Source organism: Indicator indicator, chromosome 37 (assembly GCF_027791375.1).
Source record: "Indicator indicator isolate 239-I01 chromosome 37, UM_Iind_1.1, whole genome shotgun sequence".
NCBI lineage: Eukaryota > Metazoa > Chordata > Aves > Piciformes > Indicatoridae > Indicator > Indicator indicator.
This window is the reverse complement of record NC_072046.1, coordinates 578,265-599,941: the sequence shown is the minus strand read 5'-3', so window position 1 is coordinate 599,941 and position 21,677 is coordinate 578,265. Positions and strand designations below refer to the sequence as shown.

The 21,677-nt window shown below is 56.1% G+C and overlaps 1 protein-coding gene across 1 annotated transcript; it reads left to right on the top strand.

Moving 5' to 3' along the window:
• Positions 1-1,501: 1,501 nt before the first annotated feature.
• On the top strand, positions 1,502-20,190 carry ACE (angiotensin I converting enzyme; the record flags this gene model as incomplete). Its single annotated transcript, XM_054396414.1, is given in 26 exon segments — positions 1,502-1,618; positions 1,621-1,851; positions 5,178-5,345; positions 7,190-7,277; positions 7,496-7,639; positions 7,831-8,022; positions 8,168-8,265; positions 8,762-8,934; positions 9,205-9,428; positions 11,652-11,796; positions 12,578-12,676; positions 12,889-13,011; positions 13,489-13,700; positions 14,179-14,315; positions 14,606-14,764; positions 15,134-15,221; positions 15,389-15,532; positions 16,041-16,232; positions 16,559-16,656; positions 16,952-17,124; positions 17,567-17,790; positions 18,029-18,173; positions 18,383-18,481; positions 18,867-18,989; positions 19,524-19,711; positions 20,003-20,190. Coding segments are annotated over 26 exon segments (3,972 nt in total), but the record flags the coding sequence as incomplete, so codon positions are not given.
• Between the last annotated feature and the right edge of the window lie 1,487 nt (positions 20,191-21,677).

Below are 21,677 nucleotides of genomic sequence, written 5' to 3'. Positions count from 1 at the left end.
GGGATTCTGGATGCCAGCACCATGCTGGGACTGCAGAGCCCCTTTCAGCCACACTTCTTACCCAAGACCCCTACCAGTGCTGGAGCCTGCACCACACCATCTCAGAGCTGGGAGAACCCCTCCCCAGTGCAGCTGGGGCGGAGGGGGGGGTGCTGTGCAGGAAATCTCCATTCATCAGTGCTTGGTCTCCAGCCAGACTGGAGCCAAACCAACTTTTTTCCAACTTCCAAGGAAACTGGAGTTTGCAGAGACCTGAGGCCGGTGGGAAAAGGACTCAGCAAGAGGGCTGCAGGCAGATACTGGCTTCACCCCTTGCTCCATGATGTCCAGGCTCACAGGCAGTGCTGTTTGCATGGACACAAGGGTTTGGAGTCAGAGGATGAAGACTACTCCAGTGCCCTCATCAGCATACACAGGTTATGGGTGGTAGGGCAGAGTGGGAAGCTGTGACTTTTGGAGGGGATTTAATAGACATCAGAGGGCCACAGGCTCCTAAATCCTGGGGGGGATTTTTTTTTTAATGACTGCACACCCCCTAGGGCCCCCAGCCCTGGCAGGAGGACTCATGCTTTGTTGGGGGCCATCCTGTCCCCAGGAGTTCACCCCATGAGCTCACACCAAGGGGCTGTGGTGGCATCCAGGTGTGCTGCAGCACTCAACAGGGCAAACAAGCCCCTCTCACCGCCACAGAAAAGCTCTTCCCTCTGTTGCAGGTGTTTGCTGTGTCCCCATGAGGTGATGGCCCTGGCCAAAAGTGAGGGGTTCAGCCAACTCAAGGCCTAAGCTCAGTCCAGGCACGATTCCCAGGGTGGGGGCCAGGCCCTGGGGGAAAGGGATTTACTTAAATAAATAGAAAAAAACAAACCAAGGAAAAGGAAAAAAAAGGCAAGGAACTCTCAAGCCCATTGACACGGGTCTGGTTTTCATTTAGAAGGAACTTTTTGTTACTTATTTGTCAAGAACCTAATTCCTCCAAGCCCAAAACACTTGGTGTGATGTGAAGGGATTTCCTTCTCTGCCAGCAGAAACACTCCCATGTCTCTGGAGAAAAAAAAAATAAAAAAAAAAAGGAGGTTATGTGGGGAAGGGGATCATGCTGGCAAGAAGCAGCAGGAGATGGACCTTGGCTGTCCTCCAAGTGAGTGTTTCCCCTGCTGTGCTCACCCTTGTGCCCCGCAGTGGGTGGCCAGGATGCTGCTGAGGGACGTTCTCCTCGTGATGCTGGTGTAGGGAGGGGATGTCCTGCCAAGCACCATGGGCTGGGTGATCTGAATCCCCCTTCACCAAGCCAGGAAGGGACCAGGACCCCGCATGGATGGAGCTGCTTCCCACCCCCCCCTGTCCATCCCTGCCTTTCTCCTCCTTTCTCTTTTATCTGCCTTTCCCTCCATTCTCCTTCCTTCCCTCCTGTCCAAAGGGACTTTGCACCCCAGCTTGCTGCTGGCTCTCCCCGCACGCCCGGGAGCTGCCACGGGGCTAGCGGCAGGCTGAGGGCTGATCGGCTCGGGGAGGCAGGCTCGGTGGGCAGGGTTTGCGCCAAGGCTGCTGCTTTATAAGCAGCCGGCAGCGGAGGCAAAGGCATCTCGCAAGGCACCGAGCGGGCCCCCCCCCAGCAGGCATCCTTGCACCGTTCCCGTCGCGATGACCCCGGCGCTGGGGCTGCTGCTGGGGCTGAGCCTGGTGGGTGCCCTTCGGCCTGGCCTTGAGCCCCCCCAGCATAGCTCCAATGAGGACGGGGCCATCCTCTTCGCCAGCGACTACAACAGCACGGCCGAGCTCGTCCTCTACGAGAGCGTCTTGGCCAGCTGGAATTACAACACCAACCTGACCGCCGAGAACGCTGCGCTGCAGGTGGGTGCTGGAACAGGGGCAGTGCCACCGCGGGGCTGTCCCCAGCACGGGGGACTGGGCGGTGGGGGAGGGGGGACCCTGGGGTATGGTAGGGACACTTGATGTAGTCACCTTCCTCCCCATGGGTTTCTGTGTCAGCACTCCCAGGATGGCAAACCGGGGCTGGGACTTGGAGTCTGGGAATCACAGGTTTTGCCTCGGCTTTGCCCTCAGAGAGGTGTTTGCCCCAAAGCAACAACCCCGGTCCTGGAGTAGAGCCTGGGTTATTTTTAGAGGTAATTCCCTCTTCCCAGCACCTTCCACCCCTTCCCAACCAGGGTCAGGTGTCAAGTGTCCCTGCCCAGTGCCAACACATCCCAGTGCTGTGCTGCATGCCAGCACTGGGGGATTTGGATGTGAGGCAGGTGCCAGGAGCCCATAGTGTGCAGGCACAATGGGGTGGCATCAGGTTGGAGACTGTCACCCCCTGTCCCTGTGTCCCCATCCCACGAGGATGAAGCCAGCTTTGGGAAGCACTCCAGGCTTGGAGGAATTTGCCATCAGCTGGGCAATGTGTGGGCAGAGCCCTGCAGGCAGCGATGCTGCCTGTGCCCCGTGGGCAGCTGTGTGTTTGGCCAGGGGGTTGTGTGTCTTTAGGTTGGTTTAGTGGGACAGAGAGTTGGAGCAGCCTGGGGTTTGCTTTTGGTTGGATGAGCTGCAGCAAGGCCTGGTGTGGACTTGGAAATCATGGTGCCTGGGTGGGCTGCAGAGGTTTGTCCAGTTCTTGCTGTGCCTAGGGAGATGCTGACTGCCCTGGCATGGGAAGGGTATAGCCACCCCACTGCCACCCCATGTAGATAGTGGTGCATGGGGCTTGGTGCAGCTTTTACCTGTGTTGTTGGGACCCCAGCATCACCCCTGCAGCCCAAGGAGTGCCACACAGCCCTGAATGCCTCTGGATGCCATGGGGAGGGGGACTCAGTGTGCCCTGTGGCAGGATGGAAACGCAGCTTCCTGCACGGGGAGAAGTTCACCACTAGGTCCAGCTGCTGCCAACTTGGCAGGACAGCCCAGAGCACCCAAGTGCCCCTTCAGCCCTTTTTTTGGTGTGCTGACGTGATGTCTGGGCAGGTGTCCAGCGTCTGCTGCAGATGTTGTGGTATGGCCAAAGACCCTGGGGCAGAGTGGGAGCATCCCAGGCCAGCCAAGTTCAAGGGTAGGGTCAGGAAAGCACCTTGCATGGTCTCGTCTCAAGAGGCATTTCCAAGGCAGCTTTCATCATTTCCTGTGTTAATAAATACCCAAGGATCAGGCCAGGAGCTCCCAGGCTCCCAAGCCAGCCCAGGAAGAGGAGGGGATCCGGCCCTTGAGATTAGCCCTTCAACAGCAGGGAGGTGTGTGGTGGGATGGGGAGGCACTGCCTGCTAAAGGGTTAACAGTTGGATAGCATGACCCAGAAGGTTGAATCCTGGGGGATGAGGGGAAATTCCAGGCAATGCCCCACACACATCTATAACACCCAAGCCAGGCCCCCGTGGGTTGGGCTTCCCCAGAACCTGCTGTGAGAGGTGGCCCCAGGACACAGAGACTTGGGGAGCAGAAGGCCAAAGGCAGGGCAGCAAACCCTGGTCATACAGGGATGGACAGAGGGACACTGGAATGACAGACAGGGAGCTTGGCCATGGGAGAGGCAGATGGACCATCTCCTGCAAGCTGGGGCTCTGCGCTTGGAGATGGTCTTTGGGGTTTGGATGCTGCTCATGGGTGAGGGACATCTCTGGGTGCCTGGAGAAAGAGCAGCCACAGTGTAGGGAGAGACCAGGGTGGGGAGGTTGCTAGGGAGATCTGGGGGAATGTGGGCATCTAGGGGATCTCTGAGCCCTACAAAAGTGCCCCTCCACAGAGATTGAAGGTGAAGGACCAGGGTTGGTGGGCATGGCCATGGTAAAGGGGTCTTGGGCAGTGCCATCAGCCTTGTCTCACTCTGTCAGAGCTGTCAGGAGAGTTTAGGGTACAATTTACCTGACCAAGCACAGGAGCTTGATGAAAGAGAAGTCAAAACACAGCTGGAGTCTGCTTCCTCCAGCTCCACAGTGGGGTCAGGGCAATGGTGAAGAGATCCCCAGGTTGCAGCGCTCCAGTGCTCCACTTTGCTCCAGTGCAGGGTGTCCATGGGGCTGGCACATCCTGGTATGCTGGGGGATCAGGCCAGAGTGATGCTGTGGGTGCTGGGATGTCAAAGGAGGTGGTGGGTGCCCAGTGATGGGCAGACAGGGACATCTGCTGCTTTCAGTATTGCCACCCCCACATGGGTGCCTGCCCCGGACAGCCTCCAGCCCTGTCACACCATCACTCCCTTTCCTCCCTGCTGCCAGCCAAGGGAATGTGAAGATTAAAATAAAACAAACCAGGCTTGCTTGAGCCAGGCTAGAAACGTCACAAATAACAGCTAATGAGCTCCATAAATCACACCAGGAACACGCATGGACAGTGGATGGGTGTGGGTAGTGCTCCATCCTGCACGTGGTCCAGGTCAGGATGCTCTCAGAAGAGAAGTGTTCCCCAAAAATACTGCCTGTGCTGGGCTGCAACCACCTGCAACACACCCTGTCCCCAAACCAGCCACTGGCTGCAGCTCCAGCTGCCTAAACACCCTCACACCCCCCCACCCCCACAGTGCAGGCAGCTCCAGGCTGTCCCATGGCCCTGGGAAGGGACATCAGAGCTGGCAGGAAATGGGTGACAGTGAGAGACCCAAAAGCAGGAGCTCTGTGCAAATGGGTGCCCCTCTGCATGTTGAAACCCAGGTATGGCCCTCAGAGGGCTGCAGATGGCCAAAGGGGAGAAGTGCAGGTCTAGATAAAGGAAAGAGAAAAGGGGATGTGACATCTTTGGGGTTCTGCAAGGGTGAGGAGCAGCAGGAACAGGATTAAATAAAACCAGACTTCAAAGCTCCTTCTGAAACTGGGGTCTGGCAGCTGCCAGAGTCAATCCAGGACCATTCAGATACCCTGCCCACATGGCATGGAGACCCCTACTCCAGCATCCTCACCCTGTCCTGGCCATGACACCCTGGAGCCATCTCCAAAACATCCTCAAAAGCCACCTTGGCAAGTGCTTGCCAGGAGTGCTGCAGGCAAGCGAGGGCTGCAGACGTTGCCAAGTCAGCTGGAAGCAGATGTCTCTATCTATGAATGTCACAGGCTGGGGACAGCCCTGTCTGTCACCTCCTGCCCTCTGGCTCCCACAAACCTTCGTAGCTCTGAACCTGGCCTCCAAACCATCACCTGGGTGGTGGTGTGTCCCGGGGCTGGTCCTGAGTCCCCACGTCCCCTCTGGCTGCACAGGTTGAGGCATCGCTGGAGGAGCAAAACTTCACAGAGCTGTGGGGGAAGAAAGCCAAGGAGCTCTATGGCAGCATCTGGAACAACTTCAGTAACCCACAGCTGAGGAAAATCATCGGCTCCATCCAGACCCTGGGACCCTCCAACCTGCCCCTGGAGAAGAGAGAGCAGGTAGGTGAGATGCCAGCACAGCCCTGGGCATTGCTGGGGTGCTGTGAAACCCCCTAAAGGGATTTCCCCAAACCTCCAGACTCTGCTGCTGGCCCATTTGCTCCTCCACCAGGTTTTGGAGGGTTCTTCTGCACAGGGAGACCAGTGATGGAGAGGGGATGTGGGGTGCTCTCCCTGGGGGATGTGGGGTGCCTGTTGGCCTTGTTATCCAGCCCTAACACCATCTTGGAGCTATCCCAGTGGGAACTGGAGATTTCTTGCGTACACAGAGCAACCTTGGGTGTCACCTGGAGACCAGCCAGGCTGTGCCCATGGCCAGGGCCCAGCTGGCTCAACCCCTCACCCTGGGGTTCCTTGGGGGTGCAGCCCACTGCAAAGGAGAGCTGCTGCAGCCACCCAGCTCCTGAGCCCTCCCTGCAAGCCTAGAAATGCTGTGCCTTGGTGACACAGTTCTGCCCTGGGGACATCAGGACATCCTGAGACTTGCCCACCATGGGCCTGAGCTCTCAGGGCAGTTTTACCTGAATGAGTTGAGATTTTTTCCCCCCACAAAAACCTTGCCCAGGCTGGTGCTGGCAGCCACTCACCCTCTGCCAGGAGCACTGGAATGCTGTCACTGCCACACCCTCCAGCCCACCCCATGGCTCCCTGGCAGCCCTCCCCACCAAAGCCCCAGCAAAGCCCTAGTGATGCAATTCCTTCCAGAGAAGTCTTGGCCCCAGTTCCTTCCAGGAAACCCATCCCTGCCCCTTCCCAGATAACAGATAGCATCACATCCCCTCCCTGCACATCTGCCATGGTCTCACTTATCGCCAGCAGCTCCATCCCACAGCCACCACCACCATCCCCTGTCTCCATCCCAGCATCTCCATCCCACAGCCATCCCCATCCCCTGTCTTCATCCCCTGGGCTTGGCTGGCGCAGAGGGAAGAGAGCAGAGAGAAGGACGGAGCAGAGGAATTTCCTTCCCTGGGAATGGGCTCCCCAGGCATGTTCCAGGAAACCTCCTGTTGCTATTGTTTGCTGTTCTGGAAGCTCACAGAAAGAAATCCCCCTCCTCCTGCTGCTTTTCTTGGTGTTTTGTTTTCCCCACTTAGATAAACAGCCTGTGGCACAGCCCTGCTGACAAAGAGCTTTATAAATAGCCCTGCTCCGGGACACCGCGTCCCAGGGGGCTGCCGAGGGGCTGGGCAGGGGTTGCCTGTCCCAGAGAGCTGCCCTGCCCCCACCATGAGAAGGGTGTTAAAACTCTGGGTAATGAGCTGGAGCACCTCTTCTGCTAGGACAGACTGAGAGAGTTGGGGCTATTCAGTCTGAAGAAGAGAAGGCTCCGAGGAGACCTTCTTGTGGCCTTCCAGTATCTGAAGGGGGCTACAAGAAAGCTGGGGAGGGACTTTTTGGGGTGTCAGGGAGTGATAGGACTGGGGGGGATGGAACGAAACTAAAAATGAGTAGATTCAGATTGGATGTTAGGAAGAAGTTCTCCTTGAACCATGAGGGTGGTGAGACACTGGCACAGGTTGCCCAGGGAGATGGTGGAAGCCTCATCCCTGGAGGTTTTTAAGGCCAGGCTGGATGTGGCTCTGAGCAAGCTGATGTAGTGTGAGGTGTCCCTGCCCATGGCAGGGGGTTGGAACTGGCTGAGCCTTAAGGCCCCTTCCAACCCTGACAATTCTGTGATTCTATGACACCACTCATCCCATCAAACCCACACTGTGTAAACACCCTGACCCTCCTCCACAGCCCTCCAAACACACACACCCCACAGCTGGGAATTCTGTAGATCCCTCCTGAAGAGCCATTCCCATCCCCTTCCTACCCCAGTGTCTTCTCCTTCCCCACAGTACAACACCATCCTGAGCAACATGGACAAAATCTACTCCACAGCCAAGGTGTGTCTGCCTAATGGCACCTGCTGGGACCTGGAGCCAGGTATGGTCCTTGTCCCTCTGCTCCTTGTCCCCCTCATGGCCACGATTTTGTCCTGGTCCTCACATCCCCAAGCAGGTTTGGGCTGGCAGGTCCCACCCAGGTCCATCAGGATGGATATTTGGGTCTGGCTCGATGGTGGTGGCTCCTCTGCAGAGCTGCTGTGGGATGTGACCTCCTCTTGCCCCTCTCTCACATCCTGCTTGTCCCCTCTGCCCCAGACCTCTCGGACATCATGGCCACCTCCCGCAGCTACAAGAAGCTGCTGTACGCCTGGGAGGGTTGGCACAACGCCGCGGGCAACCCTCTGCGTGCCACCTACGAGGAGTTTGTGAAGCTGAGCAATGAGGCCTACAAGATGGATGGTATGAGGGGGCTGGGGGGATGCAGAAGTGGCCAGGGACAGGGGCTGGGACTGGGGCAGTGGACACCTTGCTTCCATTCGCTGGTGCCAACACTCTGGAGAAGGGGCAAAGATCTGACCGCTGCTCCCTGGTCTCAGCTCTTGGGGCTGGATGGGAGCTGGTGCCAGGGCTCATCACTGCTTCCCTGGCAGGATTTAACGACACAGGCAGCTACTGGCGCTCCTGGTATGACTCAGCCTCCTTTGAGGATGACCTGGAGAAGATCTACAACCAGCTGGAGCCACTCTACCTCAACCTGCACGCCTTTGTCCGGAGGAAGCTCTACGACCGCTATGGCCCCAAATACATCAACCTGAAGGGTCCCATCCCTGCTCACCTCCTGGGTAAGAGGAAGGACCCCCAGCCTGTCTGCAAGGGTGCTGGTGGGGCCACAAGGGCCATAGTGGAACAGGGAGGTCCCAGTTAGCACCATGTTTCTCTTCCTCCCAACGTACCAGCAGCTCTGCTCCAGCTGTTTTCTCTCCTCAGGCAACATGTGGGCTCAGCAGTGGAACAACATCTATGACCTGATGATCCCCTACCCTGACAAGCCCAACCTTGATGTCACAAGCACCATGGTGCAGCAGGTGACGAGCTGAGAGACTTTCTGGTGGCATAAATGGGACAAAAATGGGAGGTGTTGTCCAAGACTGGCACATTGATAGTGTCCCCTTATGAGTGGTTTCTCATACCTGCACAGGGGACAGCAGAAAAGCCATGTCTGGGGGTGGAAGGGACAAAGAAATGACCCCACTTCCCTTCTGGCAATGACCAAAGAGGCAGTAGGTGGGACCACTCCTAGGCCTTGGGTTGAGGGCTGCATCCACACCATCACACAGCTCCAAGTCCTCCTGGTGCATCAGCCCTGCTCTGCTTTCCAGCTCTGAACACCAGCACCACTGGTCAGTGGTTCTTAGTAGCATTCACCCCACTCCTGGGGCCAGGGCTCCCCATCAGAATGAGAAAGACAGGACCCTGGTTCCTTGGAGGAGCCACCTCAGCTCCACAGTGTTGGGAATGGACAATGTCCAGGGCATGAGCAGTTCCTTCCTCAGCCATAACCTACTTCCTGCTGTCCACCAGGGCTGGAATGCCACCCACATGTTCCGGGTCTCTGAAGAGTTCTTCGTCTCCCTGGGGCTGCTGAAGATGCCCCCTGAGTTTTGGAAGGAGTCCATGCTTGAGAAGCCAGCAGACGGGCGGGAGGTGGTGTGCCACGCTTCAGCCTGGGACTTCTACAACCGCAAGGACTTCAGGTGTGTGTGGGCACCAGGGTAAGACCCTGCTCCAGCCCTCTTGCTGGTCACCATTTTGGGTACCACCAGCCTGGCTGTGCAGCCCAGTCTGCCACCTTCTGGGGTGAGGCCTTGGGGCACCACGCTGCCCTGCCCTCCCCTCCACCAGGGCTTTCCTTTGCCCCCTGGGGTGCTACCACTTCCTCAGGGACCGTCCTTCCCGTGGAGGGGGTGCCCAGGCAGCTGAGGTCCCTCACTCAGCTGGGGCAATGTTCTGCTTTCACCTGGCAGGATCAAGCAGTGCACAGCAGTGACCATGGAGCAGCTGTTCACAGTGCACCACGAGATGGGCCACATCCAGTACTACCTGCAGTACAAGGACCTGCCTGTGTCCTTCCGCAGCGGGGCCAACCCTGGCTTCCACGAGGCCATCGGCGATGTCATGTCCCTGTCTGTCTCCACCCCCAGCCACCTCAAGAAAATTGGCCTCCTCAGCAGTGCCACTGAGGACACAGGTATGGCAGCCAGCCTGAGGAGCTGGCCAGCCTGGAGGGCTCAGACACTGCCTAGGGGGGCTGCAGTCTAGCAATGCAGCCCAGAGCAGACAAGACCCCATGGCTGATGTGTGCTTGCCACCTATGCTTGGTTCCATGCATCCTTCTTATCTCCATGCGTCCTTGTAGGAGCTATCTTGGAATCAGAATCATTCAGGTTGGAAAAGACCTTTAAGATCAAGTCCAACCTTTGACCCAGCACTACCATGGCCACTAAATCATGTCCTGAAGCGCCATGTCCACAAGTTTCTTGAGCACCTCCAGGGATGGTGACTCCACCACCTCCCTGGGTGCCTATTCCAATCCCTGACCACTCTTGCAGGAAAGAAATTGTTCCTCATGGCCAATCTAAACCTTCCCTGGTCCTATTGCTAGTTACTTGAGAGAAGAGGCCAATCCCCACCTCACTCCTCACTCCTTTCAGGGAGTTGTAGACAGCAATGAGGTCTCCCCTCAGCCTCCTCTTCTCCAGACTAAACAACCCCAGCTACCTCAGCTCCTCATGAGATTGCTCTTCAGACCCCACCAGCTTCACACACTGTCTCCATAGGTTCATGCAAAACCCTTTTTTGTCCCCATGGGCCCATGTAGGAGTCATCTTGTGTGGCAGTTTTAGGTTTCAACCCACCACATCTTGTCTCCATGAGCCCATGTAGGAGCTGTCATCTCTCCATGGGTTCATGTGGGAGCTATCTTGTCTCCTTGAGCCTGTGTAGGAGCTATCTTGTCTTCTTGAGCCCATGTAGGAGCTATCACCTCTCCATGGGTCCATGCACAACCTTTTCTTGGCCCTATGAGTCCATGTAGGACTCTTCATGGCTCCATCTTCATCATCCCTAAGAGCAGGAGAGATGCTCTCCAGAGCTTGCCTGTGCCCTTCCTCTCTCCATCAAAACTCCAAACCTGAAAACATCATCTTTGTGCTTGATCAGCCTCGACCTTTCCAAGGTTCCCCCCTCCCTCCCCAGTAACCATCCAGCCCAGGAGCTCCCTGTGCAGCTCTGTGGGGGTGGCACTGAGCTCTTACGTGCAGAGTCACGAGGCTGGGCAGCAGGGGGCAGGTCTGCTGCCAGCAGAGGAAGAATTGTCACCACAGGGCACTGCCCGGCTTGGCAGGAGCCTCTCCCCCTGCCCAACATCTCTCAGTGAGGTGCCAGAGCAGAGGCTGGCTGAGGAGACCAAGTTCTGGCAGATTGCTGCCTCAGGGGCTGCTTTGCGGAGGAGGGGCAGTCCCGGGGTCCTCCTGCCGTGTTGTTAACCACCTTGGATGAGGAGAAACCATCTCAGCAGCCAAGAGCATTGGGCCATAAACACCACAGAGCAGATGGTCCCTGCCTCAAGGCATCACTGCCTGACTGACCAGCCCTTGGCAGCTGTGCCACTGTAGAGGTGGCAGCCAGCAGCCCCTCAGGGCAGTGCTGCCAACCGCTCTCTGACCCCACAGCTTCAGCTGGGTCTCCAGCAGGTGCTTCTCCAATCTTCCCTCCCCAGATTGCCTTGTGGCAACAGGGAAAGCAGGTGTCACCATCCTCTGTGGTCCCCATGGTTGTCTCAGAGTTAATTCTAGTTCTGGATCTAAACCTGGACCTAGACCAAGGACCATCTACAGTGTTGTGACAACCATGCAGATCAAAGCCCCTTCCCCCTGAGTCGCCAGGGTGACTGTGTGAAGAAGGAACCATTAGAATCATAGAATGCATCAAAGGTGGTCTTGTCCAACACCCCTGCAGTGAGCAGGGACATCTTTAACTAGATCAAATTGCTCAGGGCCCCTGCAGGTTTGGCCATGAATGTCTCCAGAGATGGGGCCTCCACCACATCTCTGGGCAACCCGTTCTAGTCTTTCACTACCCTCACTGTGAAGACCTTCCTCCTAATGTCCAAGAGTTGCACTCACCAGAGAACTCCTCACTCTGAGAGCCAGGCTGAAGTCAAGTGGAGATCGTGCTTGCCATTCCCATTGTCCTCACTCAGTGAGGAGTCACATTGTCCTAAGCAGGAGCTGTACCTAGAGAAACCTCCCACATCCTACCCACACTTCTCTAGGGAGCAGACGATGTGCTGGAATGCCATCCCCAGCTCTCATCCAGACCTGCTCACCCTCTTGCCCACAAAAACTCTAGTGGCCATGGGGCTGCCCAGCCAGGCTCCTTCCAAATCTGCTTCAGGCTCTGCTTCTTGCAGAAAGCAACATCAACTACCTGCTGAAGATGGCCCTGGAGAAGATTGCCTTCCTGCCCTTCGGCTACCTCATCGACCAGTGGCGCTGGAACGTCTTCAACGGCCGCACGCCCCCCAGCCGCTACAACTACGACTGGTGGTACCTGAGGTGGGGGAGTGCCACCGAGGGTGGGGTGTGGGAGCTGGGGAAGGAAGGGAGGAAGGAAGGAAGGGAGGGAGGAAGGGAGGGAGGAAGGAAGGAAGGAAGGAAGGAAGGAAGGAAGGAAGGAAGGAAGGAAGGAAGGAAGGAAGGAAGGAAGGAAGGAAGGAAGGAAGGAAGGAAGGAAGGAAGGAAGGAAGGAAGGAGGAAGGAAGGAAGGAAGGAAGGAAGGAAGGAAGGGAGGGAGGAAGGGAGGAAGGGAGGGAGGAAGAAAGGGAGAGGAAGGAAGGAAGGAAGGAAGGAAGGAAGGAAGGAAGGAAGGAAGGAAGGAAGGAAGGAAGGAAGGAAGGAAGGGAAGGAAGGAAGAGGAAGGAAGGAAGGAAGGAGGAGGAAGGGAGGAAGGGAGGAAGGAAGGAAGGAAGGAAGGAAGGAAGGAAGGAAGGAAGGAAGGAAGGAAGGAAGGAAGGAAGGAAGGAAGGAAGGAAGGAAGGAAGGAAGGAAGGAAGGAAGGAAGGAAGGAAGGAAGGAAGGAAGGAAGGAAGGAAGGAAGGAGTAGTGATGGAGATGGCTGGTGAACAATGGATAGAGGAGTGGGTGAGTAGATAAGTGAATGGGATGGATGGATGGATGGATGGATGGGTGGATGGACAGATGGATGAATGGAAATACATGGAAGCACACTCCGGTTGTGCAGATTTCTTGAGCACTGTGCCATCCCTTCCCGTTCCCTGCCTTGATTCTTCATCCCCCTCATTTTCATGCTCATGCTCTTGTGCTCTGTTGTCTACAGAACCAAATACCAGGGGATCTGTGCTCCAGTTCCAAGGAATGAAAGCAACTTCGACCCTGGAGCAAAGTACCACATCCCTGGGAACACTCCTTACATCAGGTAGAGGAGGTGCTGGAGCGTGGGGGAGCAGAGGGCATGGGGATTCAGCTCTGTGGGCAGGGACTGGGGCACATCGCTCCTGCTGAAGACACAGAGAGCATCCAGTGCTTGGGACCATAATTGGTAGGGAGCTGACATGTGGCCAGGTGCCTTCCCCCAAGCCCTGGGACTTGTCTGCCTCCCTTTGCCCCAGCAGTCACCTTCCTTTGCAGGTACTTTGTGAGCTTCATCCTCCAGTTCCAGTTTCACCAGGCACTGTGCCAGGCAGCCAACCACAGCGGTCCCCTGCACACCTGTGACATCTACATGTCCAAAGAGGCTGGAGCCAAACTCAGGTGGGGACAGAGGAGGGTCGGGACAGTCGCCACGGGCAGATGTGTGCATGGAAGCTGATGGTGTGCAAAGGAAGGAAAGAAGAAAGGATGGAAAAGTGGCTATGGAGATGGCTGGAGAAATAGCTTTGCAGATGGATGGATGGATGGATGGAAATACATGGAAGCACTGGGGTGGGATGAGTGGTTCTCACCAGAGTCCTGCTATTGTCCCTGTCATGACCTCCCACTCAGGCAAGAGGTCACTAAAGCACTTCTGGTTCCTACTGACTCCCTAGGTGTTAACAAATGCATGAATATGTGATGAGGTGTCCTCAGTCCCCATGTGCACCACAGATGGGGGCTTCAGAGGCAGTTCTCAGGTTCATGTCCCATCAGGAATAGCACCTTCAACCCTCGTGATGCTGAGATACCATCACTGCTTTTCTCCCTCCCACCCCCTGGCCTCATGCTGGCTCTTGCTGTCCTGCTTCTCCACAGGGAAGTGTTGAAAGCTGGGTCTTCCAAGTCCTGGCAGGAAATCCTCTTCAACCTCACTGGCACAAGCAATATGGATGCTGCACCCCTCCTGGAGTACTTCAGCCCTGTCACCAAGTGGCTTCAGGAGCAGAACAACAAGACCAACGAGGTGCTGGGCTGGCCTGAGTTTGACTGGCGTCCCCCTGTCCCTGAAGGTTACCCTGAAGGCATTGGTAAGGCTGCAGCTCATTCCTGGGTGTGGGGAGGGGCAGGTCGAGGTCTTCCAAGGGCCATGACTAACCCTCAGTGTGGAGGGAGGTCTCTGCTGTGGGTGGGGGAGGTCTCCATGCCAGGAATGAGAAGTAACCAAGGAGTAACTTCCCAGGAAGCAGGTGCCATTAGCCAACCCCTTGACATACAGTAGTCTGAAGTAGTGGCTGTGAAAATGCCATCAGTTGTGGTGGGACAGGCCATCTGCTTTGAAGGCATGAAGCTTGTCCTATTGTCCCATCCCCTGTCTAATGGGACACACCAGTAGTGCCCCTCTGCCCCCATTTCTTGTCTCAACCTGTTTGTGGCATCCTTCAGTGGACCTGCAGGTCTGGGAAAAGCTCAACCACGACCATGACTTCTCCATGGGGTGGTGCTCTTGCAAAGAGCAGGACTCTGCTGACCTCCTCCCCTCTTCCCCCGTTTCCCTTCCTCCTCTAGACAAAATAACAGATGAAGGACAGGCTAAAGAGTTCTTGGCCGAGTACAACAGAACAGGGGAGACAGTGTGGAATGCCTACACCGAGGCATCCTGGGCCTACAACACCAACATCACTGACCACAACAAGGAGATCATGGTATGGGAACCACCCTGGGGCTGTGCAGGGGAGCCACCAGCCAAGGCAGGCAGCTGGTACCAAGGGCAGGTTTCAGATGAGCTCTGAAAGCAGAGCAGCCTCTGCCTCTAGCCAAGCAGTAATGTTCTCACCTGGGAGGTGCCTTTTCCATCAAAACCCTCCTCATGCCAGGAGGTATCCCACAACCATGGGGAGGCTGTCAGTCATGGCGGGCCAAGTGGTGTCTCTAGTGATGGCCTGTGTCTCAGGGATCTCCTCAGAGTAACTTCTGGTCCCTCCTGTCCTTGCAGCTGGAGAAGAACTTGGCCATGTCCAAGCACACCCTTGAGTATGGCATGAAGGCCAGGCAGTTTGACCCCACCGAGTTCCAGGACCAAAGTGTCACTCGCATCCTCAAGAAGCTGAGTGTCTTGGAGAGGGCAGCTCTGCCTGAGGATGAGCTGAAGGAGGTGAGCTGCAAGGGGACAGAGCAGCATGGGGTGTCCCTCTGTGCAGACAGAGGTTTCCCCCAGCTTTTAGGCAATGCCACAGGGCAGCCACCCCCTGCCCTTGAGCACAATGATAGTTTGGTGCCTCCTACTCAAAGCCACGGTCCTTGTCTCCAGGATTCCCCACCCAAAGGCTGCCTGTCCTAGGCTGCAGTGGGGTCTGGCTGCAGGTGACAGTGGCACACTGTTTGCTGGCCTGAATTCACTTTGCCTCCCTTTGGAGTCACACTTGGCCAAAGGAAAACACCTGAGAATATCTCAATGGGCTGTGGCACTGTCCAAGAGCAGGGGCAAGGACAACCAGCTCACAGCATCTGATTTTCTTTGCAGTACAACAGCCTCCTCTCAGACATGGAGACCACATACAGTGTAGCCAAGGTCTGCAAAGATGAAGAAAATTGTCTGCCCTTGGATCCTGGTAAGACCTGGTGTGTCAGGGGGTAAGGCCCAGAAGGGATGGACGTGGGGAAAGGCCATGAAGGAGCATTCCCACCTTCTCTGATGGCCCCTGAGCTGCACATCGGGTCTAGCACCACTGCATCAGTCCAACCCTCCAACACTTTGGCTTCATTGCTCTCCCTCCAGACCTCACAGACATCATGGCCAACTCCAGGGACTATGATGAGCTGCTCTTTGCCTGGAAGGGCTGGAGAGATGCCTCTGGGAAGGAGATCAGGAGCAACTACAAGCGATACGTGGAGCTGAGCAACAAGGCAGCTGAGCTCAACGGTCAGTGTCCCACCCTAGAGTCACACTGTGGTCTTAGCACCCTGTGAGCAAGGATTGGGCTGAGCATCCAGCTCAGGGCCAAAATACTGCGAGTGTGGAGACCACAGGATCACAGGATGTTAGGGGATGGAAGGGACCTCCACAGATCATCAAGTCCAACCCCCCTTGCCAGAGTAGAACCATAGAATCTAGTGCAGATCACACAGGAACACATCTAGATGGGTCTGGAAAGTCTCCAGAGAAGGACATTCCACAGCCTTTCTGGGCAGCCTGTTCCAGTGCTCTGTGACCCTCACAGTAAAGAAGTTCCTCTTCATGTTGAGGTGGAACTTCCTGTGCTGTAGTTTATATCCATTACCCCTTGTCCTCTCACAGGGTGCAACTGAGAAGATCCAACCAACTCTAGTGAGATCCCTTGCCCAGGGAGCTGGAGTACCTGGGCAGCAAGAGAAGACTGTTGTCCAAGAAGGGCAGTGTCTGACAGCTTCTGCTTTTTCTCCTCCCACAGGTTATGCAGACAATGGAGCCTTCTGGAGATCCCTGTATGAGACACCCACCTTTGAGGAGGATCTGGAGAACTTGTACCTGCAGCTGCAGCCCCTGTACCTCAACCTGCACGCCTACGTCCGCCGAGCCCTGTACAGAAAGTATGGTGCAGAGCACATAAACCTCAAGGGTCCCATCCCTGCTCACCTGCTAGGTAAGGGTTCTGCCATAGCTTGCTCCAAGCCATGCCAAGAGTTGAAGTTAAGCTCTGTTCAGCTCTGGCTGAAGAGCCAAGGTCCCATGAGATGGGGCTGCAGAGGCCAGTCTGCCCCAGGAAAGGGCAACAAGGCCAGCAGGATGAGACCTCCCCTGAATGGACAGGCTCCAGCTGCACCATCCTTGTGCAGGCAGGGCAGGGAGCAGGCAGGGCAGGGAGCAGGAGGGTGATCCACCAAGCACAGTGGCCTGGAGTAATTGTTTGCCTTTGCTCTTCTCTCCCTGCCTCCCTCCTGCCATGTCTTGTCCTCTTGTGCTTCCCAGGCAACATGTGGGCCCAGTCATGGTCCAACATTTTTGACCTAGTGATGCCTTATCCAGATGCTACCAAGGTGGATGCCACCCCAGCCATGAAACAACAGGTCAGTGGTTTTCCAGGCTGCTCTGAGGAAGCCCTTTGGGACTCAGCACCCTTTGGCCATTGTCACCACCCCTGTTGCCAAGTGCTCTGGCGCTGACAAAAACCTTCATGTTTCATCCATATTCTCTACGTGCTTGGGTATGCCAAGGGCTGGATTCAGCTCTAGCTGCCACCAAAAGATCTCCCCTTGCCAAAGGAACTAGGCTGTCCCTGGCCTGCCATCCTTCCCACAGCCCCAAGCACCCCTAGCATCCCCTGCTGCACCTCGCCAGGTCCTCTCTCTGCTGTCTCCCCAGCAATGGACACCCAGGAGGATGTTTGAAGAATCGAATCGTTTCTTCACCTCTCTGGGCCTCATCGCCATGCCCCAGGAGTTCTGGGACAAGTCCATGCTTGAGAAGCCAGCAGATGGGCGGGAGGTGGTGTGCCACGCCTCAGCCTGGGACTTCTACAACCGCAAGGACTTCAGGTGCCCACGGGGAACAAGTGGTGGCCCCAGCTGCCAGGGCGCTGGGGCAGACAGCGATGTCTTGGTAGAATAAGGGCACATGGCCTGACGCTACCTCAGTGTCTCTTGCCCTGTGGCTGTGGCAGCCCCACTCTGGCATGGCTGGCAGGAGCCCACATGGTGGGTAAGGGAAGTCAGAGCCTTCCCTGCCATGGAGAATGGAAAAGGCAGGGAACAGGAACAGGGAGTGGACAGGGACAGTTGGAGACGTAGGAGAAACTAGAAACAACAAGCCAGTGGAGCAGGACAAGTTCAGCTGGCATCAGATGTGGCATCATGGGTGGGGGCATGTGGAAAGGGAGGCAAAAGGATGAAATAGCTCAAAGGAGTGTGGCCATTCCTGGAGCTTTTCACCCCAACACTTGTCTTCCCTTCTTCCCCCATGCCACATATCCTGGCTCAGGATCAAGCAGTGCACTGTGGTGAACATGGACGACCTAATCACAGTGCACCACGAGATGGGCCACGTCCAGTACTTCCTGCAGTACATGGACCAACCCATCTCCTTCCGTGATGGGGCCAACCCTGGCTTCCACGAGGCTGTTGGAGACGTCATGGCTTTGTCTGTCTCTACCCCTAAACATCTGCACAGCATCCAGCTGCTGGATGAAGTCACCGACAACGAAGGTGAGCTGGCAGGGGAGCAGCACACAGAAAAGGTTGGGTTGGGGGAGGCAGCTGGAGGTGTAGAGGGTCAGATTGGGCTGGGCAAGGTGGAAGGGCTCAGGGACATGCAAGATGGATTTGCATAGATGGAGGGGACAGGACCTGGGGGGACACCCTGCTCCTGGGCAGAATGATCCACACAGAGTCAAGAGGTGTTGGGTATAGCCCTGCACGGCTCACATCTTCCTACCCTTGGCAGAAAGTGACATCAACTACCTGATGAGCATTGCCCTGGACAAAATTGCCTTCCTGCCCTTTGGGTACCTCATGGACCAGTGGCGCTGGAAGGTGTTTGATGGGCGGATCAAGGAGGATGAGTACAACCAGCAGTGGTGGAACCTCAGGTGTGCTCAGATTCAAACTTCTCTTCGGTGCAAGGGCTTTGGGCACCTTCCTGCTGGGAGTGTTCTGCCTGTGGCCCAGTTGGCTGCAATGGGACACAAGGGGACGGGTACATAAACCCCCACAGTGTCCTCACACCCCAGTGTGTCCCCTCCCAGCCTGCCCCACCTTCTCCTCCCCATGCTGGCCTAACTCTACCTCTCTGGGCCAGGTTGAAGTACCAGGGCTTGTGCTCACCAGTACCAAGATCTGAAGATGACTTTGACCCTGGGGCAAAGTTTCACATCCCTGCCAACGTCCCCTACATCAGGTGAGCAAGCAGGTCTGGGGCAGGAGGGGCACAGAAGCAAGATCTCCAGTTCAGAGGCCAGTGACAGCACCTTGTTTCAGGGTTGGTGGGATATGTGGCCATACCATCCTGAGGGTGCTGGGCAGTTCTGAGAGAGTCTTAGAGAGGACAACTGGATTTGGGAGAATTTCTCCCTCTCCAGGGATGGGCTCATCCACCCAGGCAGCCACAAAACACAATTGCAGGAATGGCATCAGCAGATCAGACTGAGTTGGTGCAGGTGGAAGTCCAAAGCCCAGTGATGCTCCTCCAGACTGGGGGTGGTGCAACCAGGGGATATGGAGGGGTCACATCCTCTCTTGCACAGCCCATTCCCATGTCCTCATCCCTCTCCACCCCCCACCAGGTACTTTGTCAGCTTCGTGATCCAGTTCCAGTTCCACCAGGCCCTCTGTGCAGCAGCTGGCCACAGCGGTGCCCTGCACAAGTGTGACATCTACCAGTCCAAGGAGGCTGGGAAGATCTTGGGGTAGGTGTTTGGGCAGGGCTAGCCAACACCCAAATATCTTAAAGTCAGCCCAGCAAGACAGGAGAGTACACAGACCCTGGCCACCCATATCTTCCCTGCCCATGGGGTGCTCTGGACCCTGGCTCTGGGGTGTGGGCAGGGGGGGGACCCCAGGCAGGGCCACCTCGGGCTGGGTGCTGGGGCTGTGATTGCAAAAGCAACCACTAGATGGTAGCTGGGACCCTGGCAGGTGGAAGGCTCCCTCCTCCTCTTCCTCCTCCCCCTGTTCCTTCAACCCCCTTGCTTCAAGGAAAACACCTGCAGAATTAACCCTTTCACCCAGGAACTGCTCTGCACCAGGCTGGATTCACTGGAGGGCTTTCATCCCTCCTTTCCCCCAAGCCAAACCTCCTTCCCTGTGCTCTGGGCTGGCAGCAGGCACAGTCTGTACCCAGGGTCACTGACACCAAAAACCCCAAGCCCTGAGGGAAAGGGAAGGGGTGGTGGCCAAGATGGCAATGGAGAATCCACTGAACCTGATTTCTCCTGCCACAGGGATGCCTTGAAGCTGGGTTTCAGCAAACCATGGCCTGAAGCCATGAAGCTCATCACTGGGCAGCCCAACATGTCAGCTGAAGCCCTGATGAGCTACTTTGAGCCGCTCATGACGTGGTTGGTGAAGGAGAATGAGAAGAACAAGGAAGTGCTGGGCTGGCCTGAGTACAGCTGGACTCCTTACACAGGTATGCAGGGCTCAGCCAAGCACAGCAGGTCCATGATGGGTCAGGGCTCAGCCCTCAGTAGGGCCAGGATGGGGCCCACGGAGCAGGTGGAACTGTCTTGGTGACACTTTGCCACTCCAAAGCCCACAGAGTGTTTGAGTGCTTCTCCTTGATTTCTCATGGAGCTGAATCTAAAGGGGACAGGGCATCCAAGAGGCCAGCAAAGGGAGAGCTGATGACCCAACCCAACCCCACCCAACCCAGCCCAGAGCCGTCAGCACCAACCATGTCTCTCATTTCTCCATTTTCCAGCCACTCCAGTTCAAGACCGAGCTGATTTCCTGGGCATGTCCTTGACCAAGAATCAAGCCACAGCAGGCGGCTGGGTCTTGCTTGTCCTGTCACTCATCTTCCTGGTCACCACCATCTTCTTTGGCATCAAGTTCTCCTCAGCCAGGAGGAAGACCTTCAAATCCAGCTCAGAAATGGAACTGAAATAAGGAAGGCATCAGCGGGAGAGCACGGACAGGGTGCAAGCATGGGCATTGGGCCAGGCTGGCAGCTATGCCATGGGCACATTTGCCAAGGAAGCCATGGGCTTCCACAGCCCAGGACTCCTCTCTCCAATCAGGTCAGATGCTTTTTTTTTTCCACTATGCAAGAGCCAAAGCAGAAAAGAACTATTTATTTGTCAATGTCTGCCTCAGGGGAAAGAGGAATTCAGGCACCGGCGGGCACGGAGCCACCACGAGCTGCCCCTGCACCCAGAGGGCAGGGAGTCGGTCCAGCCTGGGCACCCACTGGCCACCTCTGACCTGTGGGCAAAGCCACAGAGACTTCAAGTGACAAAGGGCAGTCTGGGGAGGGACACAGCACGTTCCCACCCCTGGGCTGCCTGCTGCCAGGCTGATTGCTTGCATGGATGAAAAATAAACCTGTGTCTTGTCACCCTCAGAGCAGCAGCTCAGCTCCTTCTTTGCAGGTGGGCTGGGATGGATCTCTATGGGACAGGGCTCTCAAGCAGGAGAGCCACCACCCCAGCCCGATGCAAACACAATCCCTAGGGATCATCCTGGCTTTGGGGCAACACAGCTGCAACACCCAACCTCCCAGGGGGAGATTTAGAGTGGATATTAGAAGAAATTTCTTTGCTGAAAGGGTAGGTTCTCAAACATTGGAACAGGCTGCACAGGGAGGTGGTTGAATCCCCATCCCTGGAGTTGTTTGAAAGATACAGAGATGTGGTGCTGAGGGTCATGGTTTAGCACCAGCCTTGATAGAGTTAAAATGGTTGAACTTGATGATCCTAAGAGTCTTTTCCAACCAAAATGATTCTATGATTCTATGAAAGCTCAGCATCACCTTGCAGCATCTCCATCGTCCCCTCCCCTCAACCATGGTTCCCACCACAGATGACAGCTAACCATGAGGTTCGTGCCTGAGGAAGGGGCTGAACTGGAGCCAGAAATCCCCAAAGTCCAGGCTTAGACTGTTCAAAGGGCTGGGAAGCCACCAAGGCCAGACTGGGGCAGGGCTGGAGCCCCCACTGCGAGCAATGACATCTGTTTACGTAAGAGCAGGGGGAGGGCTCCAAGGTCATCGATCCCCTCCTGCCCTCCAACTCCTGATTATCTTGGGATCAGCCATGCTTGAGGCTTCTCCCCCCTCCCCATCTTTCTTCTGCTTCTGTAAATAAAACTTCGCATTTGTTCTGCAGTGATTAGGTGCAAAACTAATCCCAGGCTGGGGATTATTGCAGCCTTAAAGAGCTGTGATCTGCCGCAGCCAGGAGCAGCAGGGGAAATGAGGGGATCTGGGATGATCCACTTGTCCCCCTCCTATCCGATGGCCTCTGCCCTTGGTCATGCCTCACATGAGGAAAACTGAGGCCTGGAAGAGGCTCCTTGCTCCCCAGGGAGGAGCAGAAGGCAGGTGCCTGCCCGCCCACGCTCAGGTTTTTGTTTGCTTTCAATCTTCCCCCAAGCAA